Source organism: Ictidomys tridecemlineatus, chromosome 5, assembly GCF_052094955.1.
Source record: "Ictidomys tridecemlineatus isolate mIctTri1 chromosome 5, mIctTri1.hap1, whole genome shotgun sequence".
In the NCBI taxonomy this organism is placed as follows: Eukaryota; Metazoa; Chordata; class Mammalia; order Rodentia; family Sciuridae; genus Ictidomys; species Ictidomys tridecemlineatus.
The window spans coordinates 199,383,560-199,404,643 of record NC_135481.1 but is presented as its reverse complement, the minus strand read 5'-3'; the positions used below and the strand labels follow the sequence as shown (position 1 = coordinate 199,404,643).

The 21,084-nt window shown below is 60.7% G+C and overlaps 1 protein-coding gene across 1 annotated transcript; it reads right to left on the bottom strand.

Annotated features, from left to right (window-relative positions):
• Position 1: 1 nt before the first annotated feature.
• On the bottom strand, positions 2-20,784 carry Col9a3 (collagen type IX alpha 3 chain). Its single transcript, XM_078052129.1, has 32 exons — positions 20,642-20,784; positions 20,128-20,196; positions 19,273-19,308; positions 18,654-18,725; positions 18,048-18,101; positions 16,891-16,926; positions 16,649-16,672; positions 16,352-16,405; positions 16,053-16,106; positions 15,684-15,725; positions 14,514-14,570; positions 14,036-14,089; positions 13,338-13,391; positions 13,115-13,168; positions 12,872-12,925; positions 12,385-12,438; positions 11,681-11,734; positions 11,061-11,114; positions 10,909-10,962; positions 10,539-10,583; positions 10,402-10,455; positions 10,251-10,304; positions 9,674-9,727; positions 9,460-9,531; positions 8,295-8,330; positions 7,630-7,674; positions 5,697-5,729; positions 5,358-5,504; positions 5,164-5,218; positions 4,546-4,728; positions 2,167-2,244; positions 2-728 (listed from the first exon to the last, which is right to left on the bottom strand). The coding sequence occupies exons 1-32, from the start codon at positions 20,705-20,707 to the stop codon at positions 538-540; spliced, it is 2,043 nt and encodes a 680-aa protein (XP_077908255.1). The 5' UTR covers positions 20,708-20,784; the 3' UTR covers positions 2-537.
• Positions 20,785-21,084: the final 300 nt, after the last annotated feature.

Below are 21,084 nucleotides of genomic sequence, written 5' to 3'. Positions count from 1 at the left end.
GTTTTCCAGTGCGTGGCTTTATTTATTACGACAGGTGATCCCATAGGCCTTAGCCCAGGCACAGGCACCTTCAATAAATACTGTCAGTTGGAGTCGCGAGTTTGTACAAAGAAAGCAGGTAAAGCGGATGGACTGTGTAGAGGGACACAGTACATGGAATTATCTGGTTTTGTTATACCGTAATCTGTCACTGATCTGAAGACTGAATACATCATTTTATTGGGGTCGTGTCGGGGTCTTTACGTGGGTGTGATGTAAACAAGTTGCCGAGTGTCTTCTAGCTTGTGGGTCGTAGGCAGGTCTGTACACAGAACCCCAAGTCCCTCCAGGTGTGGGCTTTGTGTCCTCCCAGAGGGCGTGTGTCTGAGGTATGCTGTCGCAGGTGGACGACCCCTGTAAATACTGCAGAGACAGGCCGTGGCCATGTGCCAGCCTCCGAGGCCTCCTGGCTGACAGGCCAGTGGTGCCAGGCCGTGACCCTGTCAGAGCCTCTTGCTCAAATTGCCACCGACGCTTCTGGTTTCCTCAAGTTCTCCTTCACGAGCTCCGGGCACCTGACTTTTCTCCGCCCCCTCCCAGCACGGCTCCTTGACAGGCTGAGGTGTCACAGATCCCTGGAGTCCCCTGAGCCCCGACTGCGCCAGGAAGGCCTGGATCACCAGGAAGCCCAGGCTCGCCATGAGCACCATCTCGGCCGTCTTTGCTGATGCCAGGCACACCCTGTGGCCCTGGAGACAAGGAGGCCGGAATTAGAGGCCACAGGGCCTGAGGAGAGGCAGTAGTTCACATTTGCTGGCCACACCAACCCGCCTTTTTGCACTGGTTATCTCCCAACTGGGCAACATCCCCAGGGGAGGACAGCTGGCCAAGAGGCTGGCAGGGCTCCAGGTGGGTGGGAGGGGCACAGTCAGCCAGGTGGCAGAGTCTGGGTGACCCTGAGGGTGAAGAGTGGACTGGGACAGGCGAGCGAGTGAGCGAGCGAGGAAGCAGGTGTGGCAGGGAAGGGGCTACGGCAGCCTGGGGTGGCCTGGGGGGCAGGGGGTGCCCGACAGCCACCTGCAGGTGCTGTCCACTGGGCCACGTGTGTGACACTTAAGGCCACACTGGTGCAGGGACGAAGGGTGTGCGAGGAGGAGGGGTGTGGCGGCTGCTCTGCCCCCTGAGGTGTGCAGAAGCCTGGTGTCCAGCTCTAGCGGCCCTGCAGGGCTTGTCATGCCCACAGTAGGAGGCTGCGAGGGGCTCAGGACATGGGGGCTCGTTGTGGCTGAGGACAGCAACACTGCCTCCCTCATCAGAGCGTCCACTTTCAACATTAAAATGGACACATTCAATGTACATGTGGGTCAATTAGGAGAAAATTCTGTTTGACCAAAATAGATACTAAATAGCTTTCGTTAGACAGGATTTAAGCAGACCTACTTAGCAGAAGCAGATAAGGAAGATGTGATGATTGATTGGACTTGTGCATAGTGAAGTGCTCTTCCCCCCAGTACTAGCGACTGAACCCAGGGGCATTTTACCACTGAGCTATATTCCCAGCCCTTTTATTTTCTCACTTTGACCCAGGTTCTTGCTAAGTTGCTGAGGTTGCCCTCAGCTGGCCATCCCCTTCCTCCCTCCCATGTAGGGGGTCACAAGCCCCCAGCTGATGCTAAAGTGGTTATTCAGAGAGTTCCTAATCTTGCCTCTAAGAATGCCTTGCCAAGCCAGGCACGGTGGCCAAGCCTGTGATACCTGTGGCTTGGGAGGCTGAGGCAGGAGGATCTTGAGTTCAAAGCCAGCCTCAGCAGCTTAGTTAGGCCCTAAGGCAACTTAGCGAGACCCTGATGAGACTCTGCCTCTAATAAAATATAAAAAAGGGCTGGGGATGTGGTTTGGTGGTCAAGCACCCCTAGGTTCAATTCCAGATTAAAAAAAAAAACCCGGGACTGGGGTTGTGGCTCAGCGGTAGAGCACTCGCCTAGAGTGCACAAGGCCCTGGGTTCGATCCTCAGCACCGCTTAAAAATAAATAAATAAACAAAGGCATTGTATTCAACTACAACTAAAAAATAATTAAAAAAAAAAAAAAAAGAAAACCCACAACATTTCCTTTTAAGAAAATGAGACATGTTCATAACCCCAGTATTCCCCCATGTAAACCCCGTGAATGACAGTGGCCTCCTACCTTGGAGCCCCTGGTCTCCGGCAGGCCCGTCCAGCCCTGCACCTGCTGCACCCTTGTCTCCTCTGTCACCCTGGCTTCCTGCGAGGAGGGAGGACATAGGTGCATGGTTAGAACTGCTGCCACAACCACACGGTGACAGTGCTGACCCCACCTCATCACAAACAGGGGGCCACCTTTTACAAGCTTTTTACTGCAGCAGAGCCCTTCAGGGAAGGGCAGGTGTCCCCACCTAGACTGCAGGCAGCAGGAGCCTCCTGACCTCTGGCAGCCACTCTGATGGCAGCCTGGTTCTGTTTCAGCAGTTGCGTGTTTGTTTGGCAATCGTGATTTCTGTATGACCTTTGAACTATAAGTGACCTAAGAGTGATCTAAAATGACAGAGGTGTGTCAACACTGGCCTCGTGGGATCTGGATGTTGAGGGCACAGTGACCCCAGGAGTCTGCCCTGCAGACTGAACCTGGGTCAGTGCTGCAGCGCCGTGAGGCAGAGGGTTTCCTGTGTAGGTGTGTCCCTGTGCCGACGGTGTCAACACTGCCTCTGTTCAGCTGTGATCTGTGGATGCAGCTCAGTGCTGGATGAGAAGCCCAGGCAGGCCGGGAGCCATGGCGCAGCCTGTAATCCCAGCAGCTCGGGAGGCTGAGGCAGGAGTCTCGAGTTCAAAGCCAGCCTCAGCAAAATCGAGGCGCTAAGCAACTCAGGGAGACCCTGTCTCTAAATAAAATATAAAATAGGGCTGGGATGTGGCCCAGTGGTCATGTGCCCCTGAGTTCAATCCCTGGTACCCACCTCCCCAAAAAAAGAGAAGCACAGGCAGGACTGGCAGTTGGTCCTGAGCCATCACTGCCATCCGGTGGGGGACGGCTCCGTGGCCCTAGAGTTGCAGACTGGCCTCCCTGGCAGGCAGTGGCTCCAGTGGCCTGGATGCTCCAGGAAGCTGTCTGCCTGCTGTGTCCTGGTGGGGTGCTCCCACCCCACACCCTGCTTGCTGGGAAGGCAGATGGAGGCACAGCCAAGGCCCAGTCCTGAGTGCATGTTGTGAACTGCACAGTGACCTCTGGACAGCCCCAGGTCTGCTCTGCCAGTGGAGACAGAGACGCCCAGTGCAAGGTGCAGAAGCACACTCTGCAGGGTTCGCCCTCCTTCAGACAGAAACAGGGCTGGCCCCGTCCCAGGGCCGTCCTGTGATGCCTGCATCTCTGCCGTGGCCTTTACTTTAAGAACACTGCAAACTGCTTTTCTCAGACTCTGTAAAGGTGATTATGTGGTGTTTGAATTTTATTTTCCCAAAACTCTAGAAGAAATTTAGGTCTCTGCTTGGAGAAAATCTTATCTGGTCTGTTTTTAAAGCGTGCAGTTTCTTGTGTGGCACTAGACAGCACAGAAAGCATGAGAAAGTCATGAGCTAAGGTGTCCAAGAACAGTGTCTGGGCCAGCAGCAGCATGTGGACAGGTGAACTGACATGTTGGCCCTCTGTGTAGAGCTTCCTCAGTCTCTAGGGATCCTAACAAGTGAAACTTCACTGCTGACTGGAGGATCTTCCACTTGCTAAAGCATTTACGATGCATCTCAGATGTGAGGAAGGACCTCAAAACAAATCTCCCTTTGGAACGTCCTGAGCTGTTTCTGAGAAGTAGAGGCGGCTGGTCAGCTGCTGGAATCTGAGCTTCAGACCCTGACTGGCCACAGGCTAGATGCTTCCCGTGAGCATTCTAAAATGGAAAGGGCTGTGCTCTTGGTGCCCAGTTCACCTCAGGGCACCCGGCCCCTGCTGGGCCCGGCCTCCACTGCCCACATAGGACCTGTGCCTCCTGCCCAAGTTAGGACTTTTTGACTCTCATGATTCCTGAAGTGGAAGAGTCCTGAATTTTTATTCTCTCCTTTTGCTACAAGACACCTTCCTGTTAAGGATCTATACCAGCCCACCTTAAGTTGTGTGCCTCCAGGTATAGGGGGGCTGCTGTGCATCCGCTCCTCAAACTGCTGTCCACCCCTCCCCACCAAATGTGGTTCAGATGGTATTTGAGAAAAATATCACAATAAAAAAAATGTCCTAGTTCCTGCAGGATTGGTGAGGAAGTAACTGTGCTGGCCCTGAAGGGGTGACGGTCAGCCTCCAGGAGCCACCCTGGAGGACCCACACCTGCTGGCCAACGGCTGGACATTCTGTGTTCTCACAGCACTCCTAGATAAGCCCTGCTGCTGGGGGCCTGGACGTGCCCGCCAGGCTCTGGGCTGGGTGAGGGCAGCCCAGGCGGGCCTGGCCTGGGCTGCCCTTGGGTCCTCCTGGGCCTCCAGAGGGGACGCCTCAGAGTGGAGGGGCAGCTTTCATACCGTCTGGGTTTCCTTACGCAGCTGGGACAGTGAGTCCACTACTCACCTCTGGGTCCAGGGTCTCCCAGCTCCCCAGTGGGACCACGATATCCAGGGGGTCCTCGAGCACCAGGGTGGCCGATGGAGCCGGGAGGACCTGGGGGCCCTGGGGGGCCGGCTGGACCAGGTCGCCCAATGGAGCCTGGTGCTAAAGGCTTCCTCAGGTGCGCTGCTAACTGTGCGATTTGCTCTTTTGGAAGACAGGGACAAGCATCAACTTCAGAGGGATCAGACACGCTCACGGACAGCATGAGGAAGTTTTTGCATATTGACTAAAAGTGGTTTTAACTGTTTAGGGGGACCTCGAGGGCTACATGGGAGAACCCCCTTCCTTGGAGTACCTTCAATTCTAAGAATCAGAGAAGCAAAGAACGGCCACTGGGGAGCACCTAGGGAAGTGTCCCTCCAGGGCACAGAGGTTTGCCCACTGCACACGGCACTCAGCAGACACCTAGGGCATCTCCGTTGCTACCAGGCCGAGCCTCCTCTAGTACAGAGGCAGGAGCTCAGGTGTGGACACCAAGGATCCAGAGGTGGGGTGGCAGGGGGTGACTGAGGAGCAGCAGGCTGCATGGACCCAGGCTCTGGGACCCAGGGGCAGGGAAGGGGACAGCAGGGGACGTACCGCTTATCATTCCCCCACACAGCTCTCTGATGCGTTGCTCACTGGCTTCTTTCCCCTGAAAGTCACCGCCCAGGTCATCAGCCAAGGGGCAGCATGCTGGCGGGCCCAGGACCCCACCTGACGCTTAGCAAACACACCATCTAAACCCACTGCCCACTGCCCGCAGCACCAACCGAGAAGAAAGAGCCACGCACCGGAACGCCAGGCTTCCCGGTGATGCCGGGGACACCCTGCACGCCCTGGAAGCCGAGAGGACCTGGGGGCCCAGGGACGCCCTGGACTCCGCTCGTGCCGTTGGGTCCTTGGATGCCTTTGGGGCCCAGCTCCCCTCGATCGCCAGCCTGTAGAGAAGCCGGACAAAGAGGGCTGGACCACACCTGGCCCACGGCCAGGAGCTGCCACCCCAGCGGCTCGGAGCAGGGAGCATTTCCAGCATCTCACATCTGGGCAGCACCCTGCGGGGCCAGCGGAGCCGAGGCGGGTGGGCCTGTGGGCTCCCGGGACCTGCCGTGGGAATGCCTGCGGGCACTCACCTCTCCTTTAGGTCCAAGGGGGCCGCTGGGACCCTGCAGAGAGACCATGGTCAGTGAGTGGGAAGTGACGGCCAAGGACCCGTCTGGCATGTTGTTATTATTTTTTAAATATTTATTTTTTAGCTATAAGTGGACACAATACCTTTTTATTTTACTTTTATGTGGTGCTGAGGATTGCACCCAGTGCCTCACACGTGCCAGGTAAGCGCTCTACCTCTGAGGCCCAGCCCCAGCCCTGGACGTTGAGAGTCGAGGAAAAAATTAAAAATCACCTACAACCCATCAAAATATTACCGACAGGTTTCTTCCCTTCTAACCTAACTTTTTTGGCTGGGGATAGAACCCAGGGGAGCCTTGCCATTGAGGTACATCCCTGGACCTTTTTATTTTTCACTTTGAGACAGGGCCTCACTCAGTAGCTGAGGCTGGCCTGGAGCTTGTGGTCCTCCTTCCTCGGCCTCAGACCTGCGGGGATCATGGGGGTCACTGGGCCAGCCCCCTTTATTTCTCTACGTGTGCTTTTGCTATTGCTGAGAGGTTATTCACTCTTGATGTTTTTTAGTAGCTGCATCCTATTCTCTTGTTGTGGTTGGCATGTGAGTGTCCCCCAAAAGCTCACGTGACAGTCAATGCAAGAAGGTTTAGCAGAGGCACTCCTCCATGGGTTGGGACAGCCTTTACCCACTCAGGGAATTAATCAAATGATGGGATCGACGCGTGGTGGCTGGAGGCGAGGGAGGGTGCGGCTGGAGGAGGGGGCACGGCGGCACGGCTCTGGTGTCTGGGAGTGGAGCCTCTCTCTCTTCCTGGTCACCATGTGAGCTGCTCCCTCTGCCACTCTTCCACTTGATGTTCCGCCTCACCTCCAGCCCCGAGGAACGGAGCCGGCATCATGGACCGAGACCTCGGAAACCGTGAGGCCTCAAGTAAACTCTTCTTCCCTAAACTGTTCTGGCTCAGATCTGCCAGTTACAGGAGTGAAGAGCTGACTAAAACACTCTGGTACCCATCCGCTGTGTTTTCATGCTTTTTACTACAGTATCCCAACCGACACTGAGCTGAACATCTCTGTCCTAAAACTCCGGGTCCTTCTCCAGCCGGGACCTACAATGATGGTCCCAGGTCCTAACCAGACAGCAGGTGGACACCCCTCTGTCCACACCCAGAGCTGACTGCCCATAGACAAAGCCAAAAAGACTGAGGGAGAGGGCCCTCTGCGCTTGCTGACAGAGGGGCAGAGACCCCTTGTGGGCTTTCCAGGGGCAGCTCTGTCCCTCTCGGTCACGACCCACCACCCTGTCAGTTTCAGGGCGGCTGGGTAGGGTGATTTTTGGGATTTCTGGGCTCCTGCTTATCAATACTGTTTTAAGAATTTGCCAAAATAAATAAAGCACCTCTAACGAGATGGTCTTGGCTAGAGGAGTGAGAGGTCATGCTGGGCTGGCGGTGTTACCCGGGAGCAGGCGGTTTCTGCCCCCAGACACCAGGGCAAGAAAACTCAGTTATAGCTTGAGCCTGGCCACTGGAAAGCCAGCAAGGACATCACAGTCATTCGTCTCCGTTACAGGAGGGAGAGACCGGAGCCTGAGCTGGCAGGTGAAGGAGCTCACCTTAGGCTCGGCCTGAGTCCTCTCTGGGAAGCGGAGTCTGTACTGGTTAGGCCCCAGCTGTGGTTGATTCCCGAGAGGCACGGAGGAGTGACTTTCACAGAGCAGGTCACGGGTGAGACCCATCTCAGTATGCGAGCACCCACACCAGCCAGGCCCCACCCCTCACTCCAAGGGTGGCCAGTGCCCAGGCCTTGGTGCCCAGGGGACACTGCACTTCTCCCCATGCTGCCCAAGACGCTGCTGGTTCTTTTGCTAGGATCTGCAGACACTGACTTTGTCCATGGGCAAGCACCCCACCCAAACGGACTAGTTGGTTCACTTACCAGCTCGCCTTTGTCCCCAGGAAGGCCATCGGAACCCGCAATGCCCTGCAAAGAGTTCCAGCCTTAACAGCAGCTCTCAGACATCAGGTGTCTAACAGTCATCCCTGAGATGAGGCACCTCACGGCCTCTGTGACCCGCAACCTAGCCAGGGACAGAAGCTGAAGGCACATGTTTGCCTCACGAGGCTTTCTGTGCCGGGCAGAGCTGTGTGTGGTTTTAGATGGAAAGGCCCCGGCAGCGTCTGGCGTAGGAGGAAGCAGGGTCTGCAGCAGTAGCCACAGCCCCCCCACCCTGAGCTTCTCCAGGAGAAGCGGGTGCCTTTAACGTGCTGCTGGCCGCGGGGCAAGAGCCCAGAGATGCTTTTGCAACACTAGTGTTCTGCACTGGAGGTTTCTGCCACCGCACCCAGGGCTCCACAGCATCTGTCTGGCCAGGGGTCTGTACTAGGAAGGCGGCCTGCTCCACCTGGGGCTGGTGCGCAGAGCTGTGGTCACTTGCTAAGCAGGAGTGAAGAAGATGAGGAGGGGAAATGAGACCCAAGGGAGCCGTCCAGAACCCTAAAAGCAGACCCAGGGCCAAACAGCATGGAGCCACTGAAGCCGGAGGACTTGGGGGTTGCACTTTGGCAGGACTCAGACCTGACCTGACCCCGGCGCTGGCTCACCTGGTCTCCCTTAGGGCCTGTGGCACCTCCTGGGCCCTGGAGAGAGAAGGCGTGTGTTAGGGGTCCCAGGAATTCACACAGGGCTCCTCGTGGGGAGGCAGCAACACCGCCCCTCCCCCACAGGGCCTGAAGGCCTGTTCCCAGGCCAGCTGCCCCTGTGCACTCAGCTCTGCTCTGGCCTCGGTCCCTTGAGTGCCAGCTTCCCCAGAGCCCCTCGTCCTTTGGTCCTGGTGGAGAGTGGGTCCTTTTCAGTGGGTGCTGGTGGTGACCGTGGATTGGGAAGCTGTCACTGCACATGTAGCCCAGGACAGTGTCATCCCGGTGTGTTTGCTGAGGCAAAGATCCTAATTGTCTTCCCATTAGGTTGGAAAGTTAGGGACACGTCTGGGAATTGCTAGGATCTCCTCTTAAAAAAATCCATTTGCAAAGTGTGGGAGCCTATGGAGGTGTGAGAATGGGGGCAGGGAGCCAGGACCTGCCTCACCCCCGGGACAGCCCGGCCCTGCAACCGTCTCCGAGGCCCCAGTGTTGTCGGCAGGTCCTCTGACCTCTGCAATGTCCTGTCCAGAGGCTAATGAGGGGCCCCTGTCCTACTGTGTGGGGGGAGCAGCTCCCTGCCTCTGAACCCAGGGCTGTGTGCATACTATGGAAAGGGCTCCGTCTCTGCCCACTGGGACAGCCTCAGGCAGACCCGCTGGACCCCAGGGACCTGGTGGGACAGCCAGACCAACCCCAGCCTCTTCCCTCGGCCTTGGGAACTGAGGCCTTGCCCACCAACGGGGAGCACGCCTTGCACCCTGAGCCACGGCCCTCCGCGAGCTTATATTGTCATGGATTTCAAGACTGGCAGGCAAAGGTCTTGGAAATTTCCAGTTGTTGGAACACTGGTGTTCAGACTTACTTTACAGCAGTGTGACTCTTGGCCAAATCCAGCCTCAGCTGGCACCCTCAGGCGGTGCAGGGCATGGGTTCTGGGCCTCCACCTCACCCCTCGCCCCAGTTACTGGGTTGTTCCCCCGCCACACCTCCCCCTGGGGCTGGAGGCTCCCTCTCACCACCCAGGCGAGCAGAGGGGGCACTCTTCTCGCTGCCTGGATCCAACAGGCAGTGGTAATGGCCACTGGGGTACAAGAGCAGGGCATCACCTGCCAGGATAGCCACTTACCCGGTCACCCACATCGCCTCGGAGACCCTGGGGACCTGGAAGGCCGGGGTCTCCCATGCTGCCCTTCCGGCCCTGTGGACAAAGTTCCAGCCTGTGGGTGCCCATGGGAACTTGGCCAGGATCCCTCTCCTGCCCGGCCCACCAGGGGGCACTGCCCTGGCCTGGGTGTGTTGGTCACTGCACCAGGCCAAACTCCCACTCCAACACTACCCACCTGGAAGCCTCGCACACCAGGGGCTCCCGGAGGGCCTTGTGGGCCAAGAGCCCCCTGAAAGACAGAGTGTGAGCGGATGCCTCGAGGCCCAGAAGTCCCGGAGGGGACCTCGGAGCCTCTGCGGCCTGGGGAGCCCAGTTTGCCTCCCCATGCAGCTAGGTCAACCTGGGGCTAGTCCCAAGTCATCTGAGGCCACACTGCTGGGGACAGAAGCAGGGCACCTCCTGGCGGGGGACAAGTGAGGGGTCTCGGAGCCCAGGTACACTCTTAGGCCCTATTTGTCAAGGCAGACGCTCGTCAGTCACCAAAGGTCACTGCTAGCCGGCAGGCCCTGTGGAGGCTGGAGGCCTAGGCACCCCCACTTGTACTTGCTGGGTTCTAAGTTGTGCATTGGCACAGAGACCCGAGGACAGGGCAGCTCCTGGTGAGGGACCAGGAGTTGGGGTCCCTGTCTCCAACATCTCCAGCTTTTGTGAGGCCGGCCCATCAGTAACCCCTAATTGCCACCCTGTCCTGCTCAGAAGCCAGTGCCCACTTTTCCGGGCTGTGCCCACTCCTCCGGGCTGTGCCCACTCACCACTGAGCCCCTGTGACCAGCCTCACCACGCTCCCCAGGCACGCCAACATCTCCCTGACCAGAGAGAAAAGGGTGTAAGGGCGGGTCCCAAACACACGTCAGGGAGGGGCAGGGTTCCGTGCACACAAGTGGGGAGGACCTGGGTACTCACAGGGACTCCTGGCTCTCCAGAGGGGCCAGCCTCACCCAGCTCCCCAGCTCTACCCTGGAGAATGGAGGGGAGCGTAAGGCCTCAGCCTCCCAGGACAGGACCCTGCCTGCCCCTCACCAGAAGGAAGCTGCACATACCGGTTCTCCCTTGTCCCCCTTGGCGCCGGCGCGTCCAGGGAGGCCCTGCAGGAGAGAGCTCCCAGTTAAGGCTGCCGAGTCCTCCTGCACTCAGGCAGGGGCCAGGCCACCTCTGGCCCTGCAGACCGAGGGTGGCTCTGACTAGTGTTCCTCAAGAGCCCAGGCAAGGCCCACGGACGTCCTGCAGTGCCCAGGGATGGGCAGAGGGACATCTGTATGTCCCTATGCACATGAGGACACAGGCCTAGACACCACAGGCCCCTGTCCACAGGTCCCACTGGGCACCAGAGCTAAGCCAGACCCCAGAGGGTACAGTTCCCAGGGAGACCCACAGGAGCCAGCCTGACCCCGCCCCCGCTCAGGCACTCACCGGCAGCCCGTTGGGACCCTTCTCTCCTGGGGCTCCGCTGCGACCAGCCTCCCCCTGCCAGGACAGCAGTTGGGATGGGAGGGAGACAGACGCTGAGGCCTCAGGAGGCCGGCCCTCCCCAGTCACCCTCTCCCAGCCTGCCCAGCACCCACCTTCTCGCCGTCGAGTCCTGGCACCCCGTCCCGGCCATCCTTGCCTGGCATGCCCTGGGGACAAGGGACGGCGTCAGGCCTCCCCTTCCTCCACAGCCCTGTTCCCCTCAGGGCAGCCTCTTCTACCCCCTGCAGTGGGGTCTGTCCCTGGAGCACCTGGGAGGTGCCGTGCTCTAAGGACCGGGAAGGGCATGTGACAACCTGTGCCACCCTCACAGACCAGCCCAGGGAGAAATGCAGCTGGCGCACTGGCCAGGCACAGTGCCCAGGACGCTCGGGCACCCCAGTCCCCCCAGCACCCTTCCTGCTCATGAGCTCTGCAAGCAGACGAGCCCTGCCCAGTCCCTGGGCTCTGCAGGGCTGCGGTGGAGAGGATCTCAGGCGGGGGCAAGAGGGAAACGCAGGGCCGCTGGCTGTCCAGCCAAGGGTTAGACCACGCATGGGCCCTTCTGGGAGGGACCCCTGTCTGACCGCGGTCAGAGGCCTGCTGGGCTGTGCACGGCCAGCGCCATGAAAGAATCCAAAGGCGAGGAGAGCCCAGCTGGGAGCACAGCAGCGCGGGCCTCCTGCCAGCTCCAGGCCACCTGCCTGAGCACGCTGCGGCAGCCACGGGGACTCACCGGCTCGCCAGCTGGCCCCGCCATTCCAGGGATCCCTTTGGGACCGGGTCTGCCCTGAAGGACACAGAGGGAGGCAAGAGCAGCAGTTGGCACCTGGAGTCTCCAGCCACGGCCCTCCAGGCACGAGGCACACGCTCTGGGTGGGGGCAGCCACCCAAGGACCGGAGTGGGGAGAAGACTCTTGGTGCCATGGACGCTGCAAACCCCAGGACTCCCAGCCCCTCGGCTTTGCAGGCGCGTGTGGAGGTCGCCGCAGGCAAGCACGTTGGGCACCGCCGTCCCTCTGGCTCACTTCAGGAGATGCCCGCCTGGCTCAGGACTCGCACACCTAGACCGAGAGCGGCTTTCTCCCTTGTTCCCTCTACACAGCTGAGAACCTGGGCACGGGGGACTGTGCTCTGTCCAGGGCCCTGCACCGTGTCCCCCTTGTGTGCCCCTCCCTGCAGCAGCAGCTGCCTCCTGGGGTGGGCCAAGGGCTTCCGTGCAGGCTTGGGAGGGGCAGGGGAGGGCTGCGGTCCTTCCAGGGCTAAGCCCCAGTGTGTCCAGCAGCTGGTCCCCACCCATTCCCAGGTGACAGCCTGGAATGGGGAGGTCCCTGAGATCCCATTCAGGTCCCTCCACATGCACCCCCACCCCTGACACCAGCTAAGAATAGACAAGATTCGTCCCCAGAAGACTAGAGAATCAAAGTCTCTGCTACTTACAAGGTCACCTTTGGGGCCACGGAAACCTTCTGGGCCCCTCTCGCCTCTGTCACCCTGAAAATGACAAGGAGAAGAGGGAAAATGTTAATGTCACAGAGGAGGCAGGAGAGTCAGACTGACAGGTGACCCGATGGGAGCCCTCCAGGTGTGGCCAGAGATGGCCAGACAGATGCCACTGAGGGTCATGGGGGGTCAGAGGGAGGACCCACTTCACCTCCAGGAAGATGGAGGGGGCAGATCTCCTACAGAGGGTGGACCCTCCCATAACAAGTTCCTCAGGTGTCCCCAGCTGCACTAGGGGCTCCCAGGCATGCCCCAGAACCCTGCACCATCCCCCCAGTACTGTGGCCACCCCAGGTGTGCTACAAGCCCACCAAGACGGGCCCCTGGGACAGCAAGCCTGGGGCTCAGCCAGCCGGCAACAGCAGAAGGAGAGGCCGGAGGGCCTGGGCCTACGTGGGGCCCTCCACTGCAGATGCACACGTACCACTTTCCCAGGTGCTCCCGGAACCCCAGGGGGGCCTCGGAACCCAAGGGGACCCTGGAAAGGAGAGCGGGCCTTGGACTCTTTTGCAGGAATAGGGACTCAGAGGGAGGCCACAGCCAGCTGCTGAGCACCTCCAACCCTGAGCCACATGAAGGTGGGGGCAGGACCAGCCCAGGCCCCACAGCCACCTGGGCCAGCCTTGGCTGGCCATGGCACCTCACAAGCCCAGCAGAACTTACTTACCCGGTCCCCAGGGGGCCCAAGTGGCCCTGGAAGTCCTGGCAATCCTCGGGGACCCTGTTGGGAGAGAGCTGGCGCTGTACAGCTGGAATGCACCTCACCGGGCCACCGCGGGCCTGGCTCTGGGGGAGCTCCGTGCGCACAGTGGACCCAGCCCCCCTCCTGCGCTGACTGTCCCCAGGTCTGAGGGCGGCTGTCTGTGGGGCTCCCGTTCTATGGGTCTCACCTGCAGCCCCACGGTGCCTGGGATGCCGGCAGGACCAGGGGGGCCAGGGTCACCCTGCAATGGAGAAAGTGGTGGTCAGGGGTTCATCCTGGCTCTTCCAGCACCTTCCGCTGCCCTCCAGGACCCACCAGAGCCAGGCAGTAAGGGGCACTGCTCCCACTTCACATCTGAGCCAGAGAGGCCGCGTGAGGGTCCCTTACCCCTGGCTCCAGAGAGGTCACGTGTCACCTGGGCTTTGCCCCTCCCCGGGCTGGGGCTGGGGTCTCTTGTGGCACAGTCCCCTGGCCCTTCCAGACCTCCCCTCCTGGCTGAGTAGGCGTGGCCCCTACTATCATGCACCAGTCCTCATCTGGTCATTCCTGCCCCACTAAAGGGTGTCCTCGACCTCGTTCCCAGCCGGAGGTGAGGCAGGGCAGATGCCCTCTGTCAGCAGGCCACGTGGGGCCAAGGCACTCAGGCACCCCTCCCAACCCCAGGGGAGCTTTCACATGAGGTCAGGCTGGTGGGGGTCTGTCCAGGGACCCTGCTCCAATCACCAGTTCTGACCAGCTAGACCTGTCTAGGGGACAGACACAGCAGGTGTCAACTTGGGGGGGGAGCCCATGAGGCTGTGCCACCCTCCCCTGGTGAGTCCAGGCCCACCCCCAGCACAGGCCAGGCCCTCCAGGGTCAGTGCCCAGGCACAGTCAGCGTGGTACCTTCTCACCATCCTTGCCAACTTCTCCCTGCTCCCCTTTGTAGCCCGTGGGCCCCTGAAAGCAAACATAGAAATCATAGCCCCAGACCCTTGGGCACCCTCCTCAAGCAGCACTGAACTGAGGCCTATACAGCCAGTCAGCCCAGGATCTAGCCACAGTAACACCACAGCATTCAGGACCAAAGACCCGGCCCAGGTAGGGGAAACAGGCCTGAGAGGCACTGTGGCCTACCAGGGGACCCTGGGCCAGCCCTGTTCCCCTCTCTGGGCTTCCTCTGATCACCTCCGTCCAGGCCCAGCCCAGCCACACCAGATTTCAGCATGTTACTGGGGTGGAGAGGGTGGGGTAGGGGTCCCCACACCACTTTCCCCCATGGTGCCCTGGACCCCCATATCCCTGAAATCCCCCAGCCACGAGGAGATGCCTCTTGACAGTGGGAGGTGAGCTCAGCCCAAGTCACCCTGCAGCCACCACTCACCTTGAACCCTGGCATTCCTGGGGGTCCTGGGGGACCTGGTGGGCAGATGGCAGGGCACTGTTGGAAGACAGAAGAGTCAGACCCCAATCCAACAGGGCAGGATCCCCAAGAGAAGTCAGCATCCTGAGGGGCCACATGGAAGGCCGCGTGGAAGGCCACGCCATCGGGGGGACTACGGATGAGCCCAGACAAGGCGTCACTCAGGGCCAGCCTTGGGCTGTGGCCAGGGGCTGGGGCGAGCCCAGCCGTGGCTGGGGGCTTCCCTCCCAGACGTCCAACTTCTGAGCAGGTGCTGGGTTTCCAAGCAGCCATTCACAGGTGGACTGCTGGCTCCACCAGAGACCGAATCCTCTGACCAGGCGCTTGGTGGCTTTTAGGAAAGATGCTACCGTGAGCCCAAGCAACAGGTATGACGCTCTGGCTTGAAGGCACCCTGAGCCGGAGGCAGGGGACCCTGGGAGGATATGTAGATTTCTAGTTCATTCCACACTGCACTGGGCAGGCTGAGCAGAGAGGCAGAGCTGGTCCTGTCAACTGCCCACTGTGACCCGTCCTTGCGTCCAGCATTCTTGTGGGGAAGAACCCTCAGCCCTCCCTTCCAGGACATGACCTGGTCAAGCACTCTGCCCACAGGCAAAGGGACAGCTGCAAACAGCCCTCAGGGTTAGCCAAAGGCATTATCACTTTCTCCCCATGGAAACGGGTGCTCGTACTGCGCACAGCTCACAGACAGAGAAGCAGACCCTGTGCCCCAGGCTCAGGACAGGGCTCAAAGACCGAGGTAAAAGTCCGTGACGAGGGACACACTGCCTGCTGTGCCCAGGGCAGAGCGGCCGGTGCAGGACTGAGTTCTCATCTGACGTGACTGTAGTGATTTGAGCTCTGCGTCACCCCACAAGGCTAGTGGCTTTGTGAGGGACAAAGCAGGTCCAGATGGTGGCAGGGCAGGGTGGGGAGGGTAAGGGTGGGTCCCGGGTTACTCCTGACCTGCCCGCACTGAGCACCCGTCAGCAGGGAGCTCCCTCGGGCCCTGCCGTCCTGCCATGCAGAGCGGGGCCTTTCCCAGAGGCAGTGCTGTGTTGGGGGTCCCCAAGATGGCGATCGTGGCCAGATGCTTCCTGCTCAAGCAAGCACCCCCTGCCCCCTTCACAAATGGCCACAAGCGCCCACCTGCAGATCTGTAGCACCTTCGGGGAGGACCCCAGGGTGTCCCTGAAACACAGAAGGAGGCAGCTGAGTCCACCTGCCCTCCCACCCACTTTCACCATGACCTCCCCCACCCATGAGGCTGGGGACCCCTCATCCCATCTCCCAAGTGACAGTGCTATCTGGACCATCCTCAGTGCATGTGACAATGACAGAAACCACCTGTCCTGGGGCAGGGGGGCCTCAGATTCTGGCCTGGACCTTGCCCCAGCTTGTTCCTGGGGAGTGGCCAGTATCTCCAGGGTCACGTGGTCTGGGGGAGGGTCCAGTCCAGCACCTGTAGGCTTCTAGGGAGGGCCATGCCTGGGACTTCAGACCCTACCCAGTACTTACGGGAGGTCCAGGAGGTCCTGGGGGGCCAGGCAGGCCGGGGAGTCCAGAGGGTCCCTGGGGAGTGACCATGACTCAGACAGGGCCAGCCCCACTGAGTGAGGGACCAGCTCTGCCCAGGGACAAGGACACTCCCAGCTCCCTCCCCGCCGTGGACAGCACCTGCGCGGGCTCAGCCTGCGTGGTGTCCTGATATCTGGATGTCCCCTTGCCTGGGCTCTGTCAATGGCCACAGGAATGGGGAAGAGGGACGGGGAGCCCTGCAGTTGAGTTTGGACTAATGGGCAGGGGGAGCCACTCACCGGGGGACCACGGAGGCCGATGCCACCTGGGAGGCCGCTCACTCCCGCCTCTCCCTGGGGAGTAAAGAGGTGAGAGGGAGGGAGCCTGCACCCAAGGAGCCACACGGGTCCTGGGGAGGGACCCCCAGGCCAGTGTGCTCTTTCTGAAGGGACAAGGGCTCTGGGTATGGGTCATATCCTGAGAAGCTCCACCCCTGCCGTGGTGTGGGACACCCCAGCCCAAGTGGCTCTGGGTATGGGGACAGCCCTGGGAGCTCAGCGGCCTGGGCCAAGGCCATGAGGGTGTGCAGTACTCACGGGGGGTCCAGGGAGACCTTTGCCCTGCAAAGCCAAGCACAGGGTCAGAGCACAGGGTGGGCTCGCCCTGCCACCCCAAGGCAACAGAAGGCACCTCAGGGCATTGACCCCCGCAAAGGGCACAGCCTAGGTAGGACCCCAGGACCCCACTCCAGGGCCCAGCCTCTAGAGGAGACCACAAGGGGCAGCTTGATAGGTCTGGACACTCTGGCTCAAACCCCCATGGAGAGGACAGTACTCACCCCCAGCCCGGGTGGCCCCGGAGGTCCTAGACTTCCCTGAGGAGGAAAATGGGTATCGGTGGGCCTGTCCCCAGCCGCCCCAAAGTCTGATCCAACTCCTCCAAGGAGGAGGAACAGGGACAGAAGTCCCTTTCATGGAAGACCAAAAAGGAAAAGGGGCTCTGCTGCCCTAGCAGCCTGGGCGGGATCCTCTGCTTGCTGTCCTGGTGGCCAGGACAGCACTCTTCCTGCACAGGCTCTGGGGGCTCAGCCACCACGGCAGTGCAAGGCCAGGGCTGGCACCAGCCAGGCAGAGGTGCCCCGAGCCCCTCCCTCCAGGAGGCACCCCTCACACCAGCCCCAAGAGGCTGCTGGCACCTCAGGCCTCTGCCCCACGAGGCCACAAGTGCTGCAGCTGGTCAGCCTGCGGCCTCCTGCTGCCGCATCCCCTGCCTTTGCAATGACAGGTCTGCAGGCCCCAGGAAGGCACAAGCCTGCGCCTGAACGGGAGCCAGAGCTTCCCTGAGAGCCTGGGACCAGCCCATCCCAGGTGGGCATCAGTGGCCTCCCTGGCCATCAGCTGCTTCCTCTCTGATGCTTTTAGCTCAGATGCTGCATACAGAGTTCCCAAGGGCAGGCTGTCAGGACAGGCGTGTCCCTACCCAGCTCTCCTCTTCTTGGCGATGCTCTGTGCCTAGGGCCAGGAGCGCCTGCTGGCCGCCAGTCACCTCTCATGAGGGAGGAGAGAGCTGGTAGGACTGTTTTACTCTAAGAAGCCACAGGAGGGAAAATCGGCTAATGAAAGTACCAGGTGCTTCAAATGATGGCCATGACAGTCCGATGTGGGACACAGAAGGCTGGCCACTGCCAGTGCAGCCAGGACTCTGAGGATAGGGTACCTGGTGCTGGTCGCCACCCCCCAACCACACCAGCTCTCCACAGTCTGAACCCCAGGACAACTCTGACCAGACGTGGGTGTGGGACAGGGAGGCAGCCACAGTGGCTGGCCACCCGGCACCCTCTGCCTGCCTGCTCCTCTGTGGGCACAGGGGCCCAGCCAATACAGTCAACTTCCAGCCCCATGGCCTTGTGGGAAACTCCACCTGGCAACCACCTGGCCAAGCGACATAGCCACCTGGCCAAGGGACATAGCCACTGGACTTGGGGCAGGAACTTACCCGTTCTCCAGGGGCACCTTTGGGTCCAGGGGGTCCATCCCGCCCAGTCAGACCCTTGGGAGGGAATCAGAATAGGGGATCAAGAGACCATATGGGAAGCACTTGTCCCCCACCCCCAAAACAAAAATGAACACAGATCTTTCCTTCACTGAAACGAGCCCAGAGGTGACAACCCTTGGTCTGGCTCTGCCGTCTGTGGACCTAACTCCCCCAGAGCTGGGAGGTGGGGGAGTAAGTGGGGAGCCAGCTGCAGGCCCTGTGGGGACAAGCTGCTCAGACAGCAGTTCACTTCTCAGACTCTGGCCTGCTGAACCTGGGGCCCAGCCTCCAGGCCACCTCAAAACCCGGGCCAGGCTGGGGAGGGGCCCCCGGCCAGCACGGGCAGAGGAGCTTGACAATGGGCACTTGTTCCTGCGTCAGCCAGAGCTGGCAGGACCTCCAGCTCTGCTGTGGGCTGGCTCTGTCCCCCACCAGGCCTGGCAGGGTCTGGGCCGGGGCCAGGGAGACTTCTGTCAGGACTGGGTTTCTAGCCTGAGCAGGCCCAGCGGGAGAACACCAATTAGAAGGTGACCCTTAGTCTGCGAGGAGCAGGGGCTGTACACTCACGTCCACACCAGGCAGTCCCGGCAGACCTGCTTCTCCTGGCTTCCCTGGCTTGCCTGGGGTCCCTTTTGGTCCCTGAGCAAGAGGAAAGGGCAGACTTGTGAGGGAGGGTCCAGCCTCAAACCTTGTCTTCAACAAGGAAGAAATGCCAGGTACCACCTAGGCATCCAAGAACGCTGGCCCCAGGAAGACTACCCTCCCCATCTTTCAGTCCCCTCAGTAGTAATTTACCTGGTAGATTCAGGTTCCCCACCCCAGGCCAGCAGCCCGTGTGGGATTGCCAGTGTCTCCAGTGCCCTCAATCCTTACAGCTAGACAAGGTGAGGGGCCCGGGGCAGCTCCAGGCTGGGGAGACCATCAGAGCTGTATTTGTCCCCCTTGCCTGGCCTGCCTGGGCACTGGCCCAAAGAAAGCTTCCAGCCAGACCCTGCCTCCAGAGACATCGAATCCCACACATTCTCCTCCCACCCTCTTCCTGGCTCCAACCCCCACTCCAGCCCTCTGAGGCCTCTCCTAGGCCCAGCATGGTGGGACCTGGCGTCAATGACCTTCTGTTCTCTGTGTCTATCCCTCCTCGCCAGATGGAAAGAGGCTGCCCTTCTCTCCAACTAAGGACACTCACCGGGGGCCCAGGCAGACCTGGAGGACCAGCTTCTCCCTGCAGAGGGAGAGAGGCCAGGGTTTAAGTGTGAGCCCAGGACCCACGTGCCCAACCCCAGTAAGAGGGGTACCGGGAGGCCAAGGCCCTGGGCCACCTAGGATGTAGTCCAACATGGCCCCAGAACAGCTGCCCTGCGGTGGGGGAAGGGAGGCTTATGGCCATCAAGGCAAAGCTTGCTGGAGACTTGCAGGGAGGCTGAGGAGGGGTTGTGGCTCTCCATGGCCCTCCCAAAACCCTGACAGGGAACAACAGGTGAGGACGGCCCTATAGGGATCCCTGCCCTTCCTGGAGGTGGCTGGCTGGACAGGGGAGGTCTTTATCCCGGACCATCCCAGCCGCTAGGAGCTGCCCCAGTAGGAGCTGTGCCTCCCCAAATCACTGGGCTCACACTGGCCCAGGATACCATAGAGGATGCCATCTCTGGGGCTAAATGTGTCCCTGAGCCCCTCCAAGACTGGCTCCAGCCCCCAGCATCCCCCAATAAGACCCACAACCCCCATCCACCCAGAAGGGCAAGCCCCACACCAGCACAGAGCCCAGGGCCCATCTCCCACAGAAGCACAGCCCCTCAGGAGACCCAGAAACACACCTCAGTGTCCACATTTCTGGCCCCAGGACCACCATGCTACCCCACCTCAGGTTCTGCCCGGAGCAGGAACAAGGAGTGTCTTTGTCCCTTCAGTCCAACACGGGCACTGGCTCATCACCCTGTATGGCCCCAGCTCTGAAGGTGGGACTTGTTTTGTCTCCATCAGGAAGGCTAGGACCAGAGCTAGAATGAAGGGAACCCCCAGCCCAGCCCACCCCCCAACTCACATCGATGCCATCCTTGCCCGGCTTTCCAGGTGGCCCTTGGGGGCCAGGAGGGCCTCGAGGTCCTGCTTTCTGAAATGTAGAAAAGTCATTAGGGAGGTATCCTACCCACCGCAGTCCCACAGGTCAGCCCTCCAGCCTGCTCAGGGTACAGGGTCCCCTCTTCCCCTCCAAGCAGCTCCAGGGTCTGAACTAGAGCCCACCACCCTGCGGAGCCTGGCGCCAGCGGGCAGTTTAACCACTGCATCTCTCTGGCTAGGAGTGGTCAGGAACAAAGGCGACACTGTCCTTCCAGCCCCGTGGCAGCGCTGGCAGCAGCCGGGCCAGGCCTGCGAGGGGTAGGCGGCCGCCAGGGCTCATCCCCGATGCGTCTCGGCGTCCGTGGGGCTCAGCGGGACTCCGCGCGCCCGCGGCGAGGTGGCCGGTCCCGGGTCGCCCGCCTGGACCTCCAGCCTCAGTCCCAAACCCTCGACGGCCCTTGAGCGGGAGGAGCCGGGGCGGCTCGCGGGCCGCTCACCTGCGCCGCGGCGGCCGCCAGGAGCTGCCCCAGCAGGAGCAGGGCCAGGGTGGGCGCTCGGGCCATGGCTGGGTGCACTCTGAGCGGCTCGGCGGCGGCGGCGCAGGGCCCGGGGCGGAGGGCGGTGCCCGGCCGGCCGCCCCGCCCCGCGGCACAAGCCCCCATTCAGCCGGCCCACCTGGGCAGGCGGGCGGGGCGCGGGCTGGGCCAGCCTCCTGCATTTTCTGGCCGGCCCAGAGTTAAAATTATCCTCGGCTGGCGCCGGGCACACACACACCTTTCAGCCGACAAGAAAGGCTCCTTTCTCCGCAGTCGAGAGTTGGAGGGGCCTTTTAGGAGGGGGGCCAGCAGGCTGCCCCAGCCCAGGAGACCTCGGTGGGTGAATCCCCTCCATCCCGGGACAGCGCAGGGCTGCCTGCAGGCACGTCACACACTGAAACCTG

Bases quoted from the DNA above. Each gene is read 5' to 3' on its own strand.
- Col9a3 (XM_078052129.1), bottom strand. From the start codon at position 20,707: ATGGCCCGAGCGCCCACCCTGGCCCTGCTCCTGCTGGGGCAGCTCCTG. The intron at 14,571-15,683 runs GTGGGCGCTTGT...GTCTTCCAACAG, and splicing joins AAGGTGCTACAGATCTGCAG to TGCCCTGCCATCTGCCCACC. The intron at 2,245-4,545 runs GTGAGTAGTGGA...CCCTCCTCGCAG, and splicing joins GGGAGACCCTGGACCCAGAG to GAAGCCAGGGTGACAGAGGA.